We start from the raw sequence: 13,412 nt of genomic DNA on the forward strand, positions 1-13,412 counted from the left end.
CTGCCTGTCTAGCCCATAAAAATGCAACCTGTAGACTTTTTAAGGATGCCGGGGGGTGGGGGGTGGTTGAGGGAGGGAAGGGCTGGGAGTTTGGGATGAGCAGATGCAAACTATTACATACAGGATGGATAAACAACAAGGTCCTACTGTACAGCACAGGGAACTCTATTCAATATCCTGTGATAAACCCTAATGGAAAAGAATATGAAAAAGAATATATATACGTATATAGCTGAATCACTTTGCTGTACACCAGTAATGAACACAAAATTCTAAATCAACTGTACTTCAATTAAAAAAAAAAAAAGCAAAGGTGCCTTGCCTTCCTGTAGCGACGCGTGGCACAGTTAGCTCTGCAGAGAGATGGGTCCTCGCCAGACCTCCAGGTCCTGACCCCGGGGTCCCCACTCCACCCCGTGTCCTTCCCGACTGGCTTCCCTCCCTCTTTCTGGAACACTCTCTGCTTCCAACCCAACTAACAGCTCGTCATCCTCCAGTCCCGGCTGGTTGGCTGGCTGGTGCCTTTCCCGCAGCCGGAATGTCCCACGTCTGACCTGCTGGCGACTCCATGCCCCCGAGGACTGGCCGGCACTTGTCTCTCCCACCAGTTCCTGGGCCCCCGAGGGCAGTGTCCACATGGGGAAGCCGCTCAAATCGCACTGGGCAGCGGGCCCGTGAGATGGACACAGGCGGCGGAGGCTTGATTTCCTTGCTGGCCCCGTGCCGGGTACAGGGCGGGCGGTAGCCAGCCTCCAGGTGCGGGGTTTGGAGACGGGTTCTCGGGGCTCTGCCGGTCATTGTCACTCAGATGCTCCCTCCTGGGGCCATCCTCCCAGACTGGAGACCACGTGGGGGAGGTAAGGCGGGCTGTGCTGCAGGGCTGAGGAGACGGGGTACACCCGAGCCCAGGGGCCTGAGTCAGGACGGGATCACCTGACCCCGCTCTCCACACCTAGGTCCACGCAGTGATCCACCCCCACAGCACTGCATGGGGACCAGCACAGGGAGCCTTCCTCACAGCACATGGACCAGAAGCGCCTCCTCCCCACTTCTGTGGGTGCTGCAAGGCCACACACTGCGATCTATACTCCTGGGAAGTGCTGCGGAACAGCCAGAGACGGGCTAAGGCTGCCGCAGGGTCTGAAGGCCCAAGACGCGGCGTGTTCAACCACTGGGACAGGACAGGACGGACGGGACGGGACAGGACAGGATGGATAGGACAGGACAGACAGGACAGGACAGGACGGATAGGACAGGACAGGATAGGACAGGACGGACGGGGCAGGACAGGACCGATAGGACAGGACAGGACAGGACGGACGGGACGGGACAGGACAGGACGGATAGGACAGGACAGACAGGACAGGATAGGACAGGACGGACGGGACAGGACAGGACCGATAGGACAGGACAGGAGAGGACGGACGGGACGGGACAGGACAGGACGGACAGAACAGGCGGTGCCTTCTTGTCCCTACCACAACCCCAGCCCCTGCGGTCCCTGCAGCCAGCAGCTGCCCACCTGCGTAGGGAGGGCCACCCCAGCTGGGGGACAGCAGGTTTCCAAAGCCAGGCTGTGCTGCCACGGGGGCCCCCAGGCCCCTCTCACAGAGAGAACGTGCGAGGCCGCCGGTGAGGGATCAGCGCTCAGGAGTTCTGAAACTCACGCGCCCTGAACCTGGTGATGAGAATAAAGTGGCCTTCGTGCACACACAGTGACACGCACGGGCTTTGGCTGGAAACCTGGCTTCCAGGAAAGCACTGAAAACGTGACAAGACCTACCTACCTCACAGTGGCTCCGGGAAGCGACACCCACAGCACAGCCAACTGGAACCACGCAGAGAGCCGGCCACGGCCAAGGGTCCGAGTGTGGCCCAAATACACACTCGTTCATAGTGTTTTCAGCAATTACGAGCGCTCTTTGCGAAGACCATGGAGAAGAGACACAGCAAACACTTGCAGGATGTTCAACACATAAAAACATTTATATGGTTACGTCTGCTTTGATGTCAGCTTTTATGTACAGAATGGATAAATAAGAAGGTCCCACTGTAGAGCACAGGGAACTATAATCAATATCCTGTGATAAACCATATGGAAAATAACATGAAAAAAAAGAGGCAGGGACTGGAATGGAGATGGTACCGTCTGTCGCTGCCACTGACCGTGGTCTGCAGGAAGCCAGTGGCCCTAACATCCAAGGTCCCATCACAATAGCACTGCCGCCGCCTCGAAGTGGGGACATGCCCGCCGCGGGGCGGCTGCCACCCCCTGCCCTTCCCGTGGAGCTGCTACACGAGACACTTCCATCTGTGTCTGTGCAGGGTTTCCTGATACGAATGAACCCCAAGAACCCAGGATTCCAGAAAGAGGGCAGCGAGAAATACTGCTGCTTTGCGATTCACGCATCTCCGCTGTGGGATTACGACGAGGAAGCTATTCTGGGGTGAGGAAAAAATAAACTGCACGCGTCATTAGCACTGGGTTCTAAAACAAATTTACCAGCAGAGGTTGTTCACTCAGAACCTTTCTAAACGGGGTCACGTCTGTGTTCTCTTTTCCTAGAAATGCCGAGACTTGGCCGCACAGCAGTGAAAGGAGGGGGTGTGGGTGGATGTTAACTGAATTCTCTCTCTGAAGACACTCAAAACGCCTTCACTTGGTTTCCTCCAGTGTTTCTCCCAATTTTTCTTTAAACATTTTTTATTACTCAAACTGCTTTTCCATCATGCTTCCTAAGACAGCGAGGTGAGAGCCCAAGAAAAGAAAGATAGAAAAGCTATGGAGAGAAAGAGAAGGCCAGACTCCATGCAGGCACCGGGCCACACAGGGGCCGCCCCATCGGGCCAGGGCATGGGCAGGCCAGCCGGGAGCAGTGCAGAGACACAGAAAGGCCACAGTCAGCAGCGGGGACACACGTGTGGAAGGTTCTAGTTAGCGTCCAGTGATGCTGGACAGGCACGGACTCGGGGACACGCGTGTGGAAGGTTCTAGTTAGCGTCCAGTGATGTTGGACAGGCACGGACTCGGGGACACGCGTGTGGAAGGTTCTAGTTAGCGTCCAGTGATGTTGGACAGGCACAGACTCAGCTTGGACCCAGCAGGTGGCAGGGATTTCACCAAAGCATGGAACCCCTTCAACCAAGACCCAAAGGTCCGACAGATGCTTTTCAACCTTGTGATTTCATGAAACACTTTATCTTAAACTGACAAAAAGTGACATATTTGAGACCACAGAATGGAAGCAAAGGCCCTCTGGGACCGTCCACAGGCTTTTACGAAAGCAAAGGTGTCCACGCTCCAAGCACATGACACCTTCTGCACAGGATGAACTGTGGTCCGTCGGAAATGAAGGTGTTTAATCATGTGCATTTAGGTCGGAACCGTCAGGGAGGGTAATCGGGCCAAAAGTTCATTTTCCAGTTCTTCACCTTTTCCTAAAGACATTTCAAGTCAAAGCAACAGCAGATCAGTTGGCCAAGGGAACTCATTTTTCTTGATCCAGCAAACTAGGCAGCCCTTTCTGAGACTGCGCACAGACCTCAATGGCCGTTTGCTCTGCCCGGCCCCTGATTCTGCAGCAGGACCTGATCACAGACGCCCACGCTGGTCAAGACACACACTTAGGTTTTTGGTAAAAGTATGGGGATTCTTCCCATGAAAGATATAGATAATGTAAGTGCCCACTTTTCCAGTACTCCTGACAGCTACAGATACCAAGAGACACTCAATGCTGTCACAGAGGATCCCAAGTTTAAAGAATTTATATTTAAAAAGATATGGGGCTTCCCTGGTGGCGCAGTGGTTGAGAGTCCGCCTGCCGATGCAGGGGACACGGGTTTGTGCCCCGGTCCGGGAGGATCCCACATGCCGCGGAGCTGCTGGGCCCGTGAGTCATGGCCGCTGAGCCTGCACGTCCGGAGCCTGTGCTCCGCAATGGGAGAGGCCACAACAGTGAGAGGCCCACGTACCACACACACAGAAAAAGATATGAATAGTCCAGAGAAACACTAGTGGCTGGGGTTTCACAGCAGGTTCCTGAGAGAATCTCCTGTTTCATTTTTAGCTAATCATGCAGCCTGCAGGTCACAGCTACCTACCTGGACTGCATCCCTTGTTCGGATAAAACAGATGCAGGAAGACAGTTACCTTAGAGCTTTGCAATTCGCAGAGGGCTCTTAAACACCTCAGTTTCAGCAGTACTCCCAGAGAAATCTGAGGGGATGGTCTTCACCATTTAAAAATGATCTAGGACGATTCAGCATCCTTCCCCAAAGTGGGTTCCGTGGGAAGCCTGCCATATTCAAAGTGGCTCTGCGATCATCAACATCTGATAAGCTCTAGGCTGACTCGAGTTGGCCTATGACATAGCTTTTCTTCCCTGTAGCGTTCCTCGAATCCTCCAAAACCCAATATGAAATGTGAAATTCCAAGAAAGTGACAAGGGATGCAAAAGTCCCCTAACTTCCTGCATGTTTCTTCTCACGACAAGTCAGGTGACCGGGATTCTAGAAAGTGCAAGGTGAGAAGCGCAGGCGCAGAGCTGTCAGCTGGGCAACGAGGCGGGAAGCAGGGAAGGCCAGCCACCGCTCAGAGGCAGAAGAACCAGGAGAGAGCCTAGCTGACCGGAAGGGACCCGGCACAGCGGCCATGCCGTTCAGACCTAGGCTGGTGCTCAAGGACACGGCCACGTGGCCACGGAGCTGGGCCACACTCGGGGCTCCTCAGAGGGTCTCTGGTTCCATCTCCAAGGCCGAGCGAACCCACCGTGTTCGCTTGGCGGACTCCCAACCACTGCGCCACCAGGGAAGCCCGATGCTCTTTCTTTTTTTAACCAGCCCTCCCCTCCCTCTTTCTCTGCATCTCTGCACCTTTGCTTTCTCTGCTTCCTCCAGGTGTGCATCTGTCTGGGGGCGGGTGGGGGGGTGCTGGCTCAGGGACCAGCCTATGGGATGGCTGCCTGTGGATAAGCGCACAAGTTGGGCCTAGCCAGCTGTGGCTGTGGAAAGAGGACCAGGTCCCAGGACACAGAGGGAGGCTGCCCTCCCCGGGGTCTCTGTCCCTAGACTGTCCTTAGGCAAAATTCATTTCCTGGGCTTCCCTGGTGGCGCAGTGGTTGAGTCCGTCTGCCGATGCAGGGGACGCAGGTTCATGCCCCGGTCTGGGAAGATCCCACATGCCGCGGAGCGGCTGGGCCCGTGAGCCATGGCTGCTGAGCCTGCGCTCCGCAACGGGAGAGGCCGCAACGGTGAGAGGCCCGCGTAACGCCAAAAAAAAAAAAAAAAAAAAAATTCATTTCCTTACAATTAAAGTCAACTGGACCTTTTATTTCTTGCAGCCAAACGCATCCTGAAAGAGCCAGTGAAGCAGAAGTCCCTGATTTGCCCTGGGGTACCCCACGAATCCTGGCCCCCCATCTGCCCTGGGGTACCCCACGAATCCTAACCCCCATCTGCCCTGGGGTACCCCACGAATCCTGGCCCCCCATTTTCCCTGGGGTACCCCACAAATCCTGGCGGCTGGTGGTGCTGTTTCCGAGGTGTCAGAGCTGCGGGGTGTGGCCGCCCTGTTCCTTCCCCATCGCTGGCTGGCGTTTCCAGAGGCCACAGAGCCAGCCCTCCTCAGCCCACCCAGTCCCAGGCAGTCCCAGGCACGGTGCTGCCTCCAGGCCGGCACACCGAGGAGGGACAGCAGCCTCCCACGGGACACCAGGGCCTCTCTGAGAGGCTGTCACCTCCCACGGCGGTCACCAACAAGGGGCTCCTGCTTGGTGGATTAAGAGCTTCCAGACCATCCGCCCTCCACAGGATAAAGGGCTACTCAGAACCACGTGTCGAGCTCCCGCCACTTCGCATACAAAAGCATCCTTCCCCACAGCAAACGCCAGTCTGCAGTGCGCCAGTCTGCACTGTGGAGAGCAGCTTCCGCCCTCGCAAGAGGCCCAGTAGTCTGGGGTCTCCTCCAAGCCCAGTGGGTGCAGCGCTGGGGCCCTGCAAGGGACAGGGAGGACCCCGGGGACTGTGGACTCATCCAGGCCAAGGTCATGTCCTGCCTCCGCACCTGCCAAAGTATTGCAGCTGCTGGGCCGTGGTTTCGCCCATGGAAACAGTCTCCTCCTTGCCGTGTGTAGAAATGCTGTGACACTGACCACCATGAGACAGATGCTAAACATCCCAGGACCTTCCCAATGGGCTCAGGAACTGCATGTGACCCCTCTCAACATCAGCCGGTTCACAGGCAGCCTCTGCTTGTCCGCGCTGGAAGGGAGGGAAGGGATTCCTCATGCTTTCTGGTGACCCCCTTCCAGACACACGAGTTGCCCCTCAGAGGATCTGACCCAGCCTCTGCCACGTCACAGGTTCCCTCCACAGTACACATTCATCCTGATTCATCACTTTTGCACGTGTGTGTTTACACAAAGTGTTTCTCTGAAAGGTCACCTGCTGTCCGCACTCCGAGGGTGAGGGTGAAAGACAAGAGCTGGGGTCTGTCTCCAAGGCCGACGGGAGAGGCTGCACCCATACAGCCCGGAGGGGCGGGGTTGCCGGGGGATGCTCAGGTCCAAGGCTGCTGGGACTCCTACAGGGCCACCTGGGGCAGCCCACTCCCCACAGCGGCCTAGACGAGGCCGCGCACGTGGCTGACGGAGAGCCCTGTGATCCCCGTCCCTGGCCCATCCTCGTCCATCTTCCTCCACATCTGGTCCCTCCACTTGGGGTGGGGCGGCTCCTATGTTGCGGGTCCTCCTTGTCACAGGACAGCGGGCTCTGAGACACAGCATAGCAAAGCTGCTAACTCAGGAAACCTTCTGTTGCAACAGAGGTCAGACCTGCTTTTCTGCAAAGACCACCTTGAACTTTTGACTCAAAACCCATTTTATTTTATTTATTTATTTATTTTTTGCCGTACGCGGGCCTCTCACTGCTGTGCCCTCTGCCATCGCGGAGCAGTCTCCGGACACGCAGGCTCAGCGGCCATGGCTCACGGGCCCAGCCACTCCGCGGCATGTGGGATCTTCCTGGACCGGGGCACGAACCCATGTCCCCTGCATCGGCAGGCGGACTCTCAACCACTGCGCTACCAGGGAAGCTCTCAAAACCCATTTTTTAATCAAAGCAGCCCTTCTCTCTCCACGAGCGGCCCCGGCACCGTCTTCCCAGCTGCATATGCACAGCATCGTTTTTTAAACCCTATTTAACATAATCCTTTCCAGACCTGGACTGACATTCCAGCTTGTGGAGCCCTTTCTGCACATCAGCTCCTGTAAGCCATCCCTGAGTGCCCCCCACGCGCCAGGCCTGGGGGCCACAGCCTGTGGGTCCACCTGAGTCCAGGCAATGTGCCAGGTGGGCATTAAAGATCCCAGCGGATCCGACGCACGCTTAGCAACACACGAAGAAAGACTAAGGTCCTCTGGGTCCACCAAGGCACCAAGAGCCACGGGACCCTCATCACAGAAGCCACCAGCACCACGGGGACTGTGGGATGAGGTTCGGGGAAGACGCTCCGTCCCACGGCTCAGAAATCTTTGCTGGAACCATCATCGCCGTCCACCTGACAGCCGGTCTTTTCCAAATGAGTCACAAAGGACTTAAAAATGCCTCGGTGATTTCTCCCACCAACACTCTCTTTCCTGATGCTAATTTAATTTCACTCCTCTCTAGAGGTAAGAAAGTTATCACTCAGAAAGAAGTAGTTAGGTGTCTGCATTTCTGGTAAATCAGTGATGCGATGTTATTAAACTAAATCACTAGATAAATGATACGCCATCACATAAATGATGGAATGATGCTTGTCAAAGACCTGGACCTGCAGATAAGACGCACTCATCTGTTTGTGATAACCCAGGAAGACTGGTAGGCGCCTGCAGACACTATGCAAAATTGTCCAGCCACTGTTCCCAGACTCTCATGGGCAAAGTGGGCGGTTTCTTCTGACACACCGCACACATCATTCCCGCCGTGAATGAACAGGTCCGTGCTCTCGCGCTTTACTGGCAAAGCCCCAGTGCAACCCAAGCTCCATGCGATCGACAGACTCTGGTTTAAAAATATTATCAAATGAACCAAATGTGGTTGTTTTAAAATTCATATAACACAATAAAAGAAACAGGAAACCCAAGAAGCCTGTGTCTAAGAGAGAGACCCTCGGACCTCACACAAGGCCAGTGACCACCCACCCCTCCAGGGGGACCCACGCAGGAGGAGGCATCACTGGGTTTGGGGCCCCAGTGACTTCCGAGGAGGGTCAGACCCGCCAGGCTATGACTGACAGGCCCGCGGGGGTCGGACATGTAAGCAGGGGCAGGGTGGGTGCCACAGGTGACAGCCCACACGGTGGCAGAGGCAGGACCCCAGCTCCAGGGGTGGGGGGATGCAGAGTGCAGGAGGCCTGAGAAGGTCAAGGGAAAGGTGGGCAAAGGTCACCACAGTGTCCCCCACGCTGGGTATAAGCTGGAGAACCAGGATGCTTGTATGAAACTCAGCTATTCCCACCCCCATGGCCCGGGCTCCCATAATATAAGAACTCAGGCTCGTGGCTCAAACAGACGCTTACTTCTCATGGTTCTGGAGGCCGGGAGTCCAGGGTCAAAGTCCCACAGGGTCAGGTTCTGGAGAGGACCCTTGCTGGCTTGTCTGCAGCCGTGTTCCTGCTGTGTCCTCATGGGTGTGGAGCAGCTTTGGTCTCTTCTGAGGGCACTAATCCCACCACGGGGGCCCCACCCCATCACCTCATTTAAACCCACCCACCTCCCTAGGCCCGAACCTAAGGCCATCAAAGTGGGGTCAGGGCTTGAACAGAGGGATTCTCCGGGGACACAGGCGTGCAGCCCACAGGTCACCCAGACCACACCGACTTGGTAGGCTCAGATGAGCGCAGGATGCCTCTCCCATAGCATTTGGCAAGGACATGGCCACAGGGTGGACACAAAGCCAGGGCAGACTTGGCATGGCCTGCCCAGAGGCACCTGCACCCTCTGGATGCCTCACGTGCAGGACGCGGGAAGCCGGATGGCTCCGTCACATCACATCACAGCGGCTGCAGACTCACACCTGCCCACCCCTGCTCACACCTGCCGACTCCTGCCCACCCCTGTTCACCCCTGCCCACACCTGCCCGTGCCTGACCACATCTGCCCACTGAGCAGCTATCAAGTGGTCACAGAGAAAGAAAGCCAGAGCACAGTGGAGGCGGCCCTGACTCATCTGAGGGGTATCTAGACCACTTTGGGCAACAAGGGTTCTTCCTTTCGAGTGGCTGCTTGAATCGTTCACTCCTTCCACCGCCCCGACTAGTGAATACAGAGGCCTGCGATGCCCCCCTGTGCCCAGCTCCTTCCAGACGGCTTATGCTTTCCTCTTTCCCACTTGACCTGGTCCTTCCAGGGCACGAGGTGGTATTAGGTGGGCCCACGTGTCCAGCACACTGTGTCCATGTTTATTCCCTGTCAGAGCTCCTGACTGACACTGATCCCACTGCTTCCTCTGACTTTGCAGGAAGAGAAGGAGAGCAGGTTTTCCTGCCCTCAGGTAAGTGGCAAAGGAGGGGCCCCCGCCCCCATCACGGGCACTGAGCCCGGGCGGGCAGCTTGAGGCTGCCAGGCATCGCCACTGGCAGCACCAACAAAACACGCATTCAGGAGCTTGGAACCCAGTGTGGTCAAGAGACATCCCTTTGAGCCAGTTAGCAAACAACGAAAGCTACCACGTTTCTACGCGTAGGGCTAAGTGTGGAACATCTTTCCTGGTCGCTGGCCCCAGAGGGTGGAGGAATCTTGGTGACAGAAATTCAGGCACCAAATGCAACATTCTTGTGGGGGAACTGACTCTGATCCCAAGAAAAACAGCAGGCAAAATCCCTGGGTTTCCTGATTCTGCTTATAGAGTTGTACAGTCCACGGGGTGGAGGCCGGTTTTCTTGCCAGCCGCTGCGAGAGCCAGATAATATTTTCATGGTCTTATTTTAGGACGGGTAATGTTGTAAACAACCTCAGTGCCCAACCCACAGACAGCTTGTCTAGACCCTTATTTGAAGCAGAAGGTCACCAGGCAGGCAGACATCCCAGATGGACTTCAGGCATGTGATGAGGGCTGCAGCCCGGCAGGCACTGGCCGCGGAAAGGGACCCTGACATCACCTCTGAGTGCTGACACGGGGACGGCGCAGCCCGCTCGCGAGGCGTGAGGTCAGAAGGCAGCAGCTCTCGGGAGTGGGCAAGCCTCGGGAGAAACGACCTCCTCCTAAGCGTGCAGACCCCGCACGCTGCAGGGGACGGGTATGCAGAGAAAGAGGATGTGCTTGAGGACAAGGGTGGAAAAGTGCAGAGGAGACTGGCTCCACCAGAAAAGGCAAAGAGGCTCCTGAAACACACTCACTGAAGAGAGAACATCAAGGGCCCAGGAAGACCTAGCTTAGTGGCTAAGGCCAGCGGTGCCAGACCCTGGTGTCAGGTGCTGCCCAGCTCCACCGCCCACACCAGCTCCACCGCCCACACCAGCTCCACCGCCCACACCGGGGCCCCACCAGCTCCACCGCCCACACCAGCTCCACCGCCCACACCGGGGCCCCACCAGCTCCACCGCCCACACCGGGGCCCCACCAGCTCCAGCACCCACACCAGCTCCACCGCCCACACCGGGGCCCCACCAGCTCCACCGCCCACACCAGGGCCCCACCAGCTCCACCGCCCACACCGGGGCCCCACCAGCTCCACCGCCCACACCATGACCCCCACCAGCTCCACCGCCCACACCATGACCCCCACCAGGTCCACCGCCCACACCGGGGCCCCACCAGCTCCACCGCCCACACCGGGGCCCCACCAGCTCCACCGCCCACACCGGGGCCCCCACCAGCTCCACCGCCCACACCGGGGCCCCCACCAGCTCCACGGCCCACACCGGGGCCCCACCAGCTCCACCGCCCACACCATGACCCCCACCAGCTCTACCGCTCACAGCTGGGCCTCAGTTTCCCAAATGCAGACTCGATGTACCATCTGCACCTAACTCTCAGGTTTGTTTTGAGAGTAAATGTTATTTATATACATAAACATATAAACCACACAGAATGTTGTTTTCTTCATCTTTGTTGTTATTATTCTTGTTGTTAGTGTCAGCGCTATACCCCACTGTGGAACATCACCGGGTCCCCCTCCCAAGCCTGCAGCCCACCCTGGGCCAGGCCCTGCCAGCCAGGAGGGACGGACCTGCCAGCCCACCCTTCCGACAAGGTGACGACTGGCGATGTGACCACGGATGACCTCCTGAAGCTCTGCCTGTCTCCTCCGCTGGGGACACCGTGTGTATCACAGGCACCTCACAGTCTTACTTTAAAGCAGAAACTGCTGGTTTAGTTGGCTGTCACCTTCTGGGTCAAGTCAAAATCCTTCTGCCCTGAGCACATCCTATTCAAAGCCAGGAATGTTACACACTGTTCAATTACCCTCTAGTCCAGGTGCCCGGGAACGTCCAGGTTTAATGCCTCATTGATCCAGACGAAGATGATGGTGGTGACATTTTTTTCAGAGAACCTAAAATTCATCTTTCAGCATCAAATGATCAGTACTATTATTCTTTTACCATTTTTATAAGACTCTTTCTATAACATATAAACATCTCAAACATCCTAAATGTTGTTCCTAAATCATTCCTAAGTGGCACTTTGGCCAGTAAAGTAAAAAGCCTCGCCCGGCAACAAGGCTGGTAGCAACAGGAGAGGAGCAAAGAGAAAAGATCCCAGTTTCCCTCCCTTCTTCCCAGAGCCACGAGCCAGCTCGTCGGTCCTCACTCCGCACGCGAGCAGCCTGGCGTTCCAACCAGGGGTGGCTCACCTGCTTCGCAGCAGCTGGGCCGGGAGGTACGGAGCCCGGCGTGAGCGCAGGGGGGCTCCCGGGGCCGCAGAGCTCGGGGAAGGGGTTGGGGATGGCCGGCAGAGACGACGTCCTCAACTGCTGGTCCCCCTGGTGCAGGCGCCTGCAGGAGAGACAACGCCCGTCAGAAGCTGCCGTCCGCTCAGGACCCAGGGGTCCCACGACTGGGAACCTGCCTGGAACCCCGAGGGAGGGACTTGGACGAATGTTTGAACACCTGTGTCCACACCGCACTGCTCACAACTGTCAAAAGGTGGGAGCAACCAATGGCCCACTGTCCCAGGAACAATGACACCACGTGGTGTAAACGTGCAGCGGGGCATCACTCAGCCGGCACAGGGAAGGGGACTCTGACACGAGCTACCACACGGTGAACCGTGAGGACGGCACTGCAGTGAGGCACCTGGAGCAGTCACACCCAGAGACAGAAACAGAGTGGAGGGCCAGGGGTCGGGGCCAGGGGGTCACTGTCCAGTGGGGACAGGGTTTCAGATGTGCAAGTCCTGCAGGTGTAAGACACAGAGGAAAGAGAGGAGGGCACTTCCTGTAACCGCTGGGCCACGTGCCCAGGAGCTTACTTGGACTGTTAACAGACCCCACTCCGCCATGATAGCCTCCTGGTGACAGAAAACCTGGGGGACGCAGGAGTCCTTTGTCACACAGAGCGAGAGGGGAGGAGGTGCAGCCATGCTCACCTTCAGGACCTCCCGGCCCCAAAGTACTGCTAAGCAGTGACTCACCGGAGACTGTTTACTTTCTTCTGAATTACCGCGCAAGAGGCTGACTTTCTGCTATCCTAGCTTCACAGAAGTTCACAAGCTTCTCTCTCTAGGAGACAGTCTTGAGCATTTTAAGAGTCCTCTTTTTTAGGGCAGTGAAATGACTCCATACAATACTACGAGGCTGGACCCACGTCATCACACGTTTGTCCAAACCACGGAATACACACCATCACGAGCCAGCCCCCGTGTGAAGCAGGGGCTCTGGGCGCTAACGATGGTGCTAAGGGTCATCGGTTACAAGGGTGCCGCCCCGCTGGGGATGCTGAGGGAGGGGGCTGAGTGTATGCTGAGGGGAATGGGAAGCACGGGGGAAACCTCCGCAGCTGCCTCTCGATTTTGCTGTGAAACCAAAACGGCTCTTAAAAATAAAATCTTAAAAAAAAAAAAAGGTGCTAATTGAAAGAGGCCAGACACAGAAGGTCACATATGGTATGATTCCATCTGTCAGAGATATCCAGACCAGATCAATCCACAGCACAGGACACAGATGGACGGCTGCCACGGGCTGTGGGGAGGGGAAAGCAGGGGGGCCCTGCTCAGTGGGCGCCAGGTTCCTCTGGCCGGAGATGGGGGTGCTCGGGAACTACACAGGGCGAGGGGGGCGCTGCACAGCCCTGGGAGTGTCCTAACCGCCACCCAACACACACTGTGAAGTGATTCAGTCTACGCTTGTGCAAATTTCATTTCAATACGTTATTTTAAACACTGAAAAGCAAAGTGGTTTCAGCGGTTCACAGGTATCACCCGAAGCCAAACCG

General features: G+C 56.6%; 1 protein-coding gene across 7 annotated transcripts in view; it reads right to left on the minus strand.

Moving 5' to 3' along the window:
- GRB10 (growth factor receptor bound protein 10) overlaps positions 1-13,412 on the minus strand; it is a 196,824-nt gene that overhangs the window by 61,102 nt on the left and 122,310 nt on the right. For all 7 annotated transcript variants that reach the window (XM_079931693.1, XM_079931691.1, XM_079931690.1 and 4 more), the window contains one exon: positions 11,834-11,975. In XM_079931693.1, coding sequence (XP_079787819.1) covers positions 11,834-11,975 — 142 coding nt within the window. The remainder of the gene's footprint in view (positions 1-11,833; positions 11,976-13,412) is intronic.

This window comes from Stenella coeruleoalba (genome assembly GCF_951394435.1).
Source record: "Stenella coeruleoalba genome assembly, chromosome: 9".
Classification (NCBI taxonomy): domain Eukaryota; kingdom Metazoa; phylum Chordata; class Mammalia; order Artiodactyla; family Delphinidae; genus Stenella; species Stenella coeruleoalba.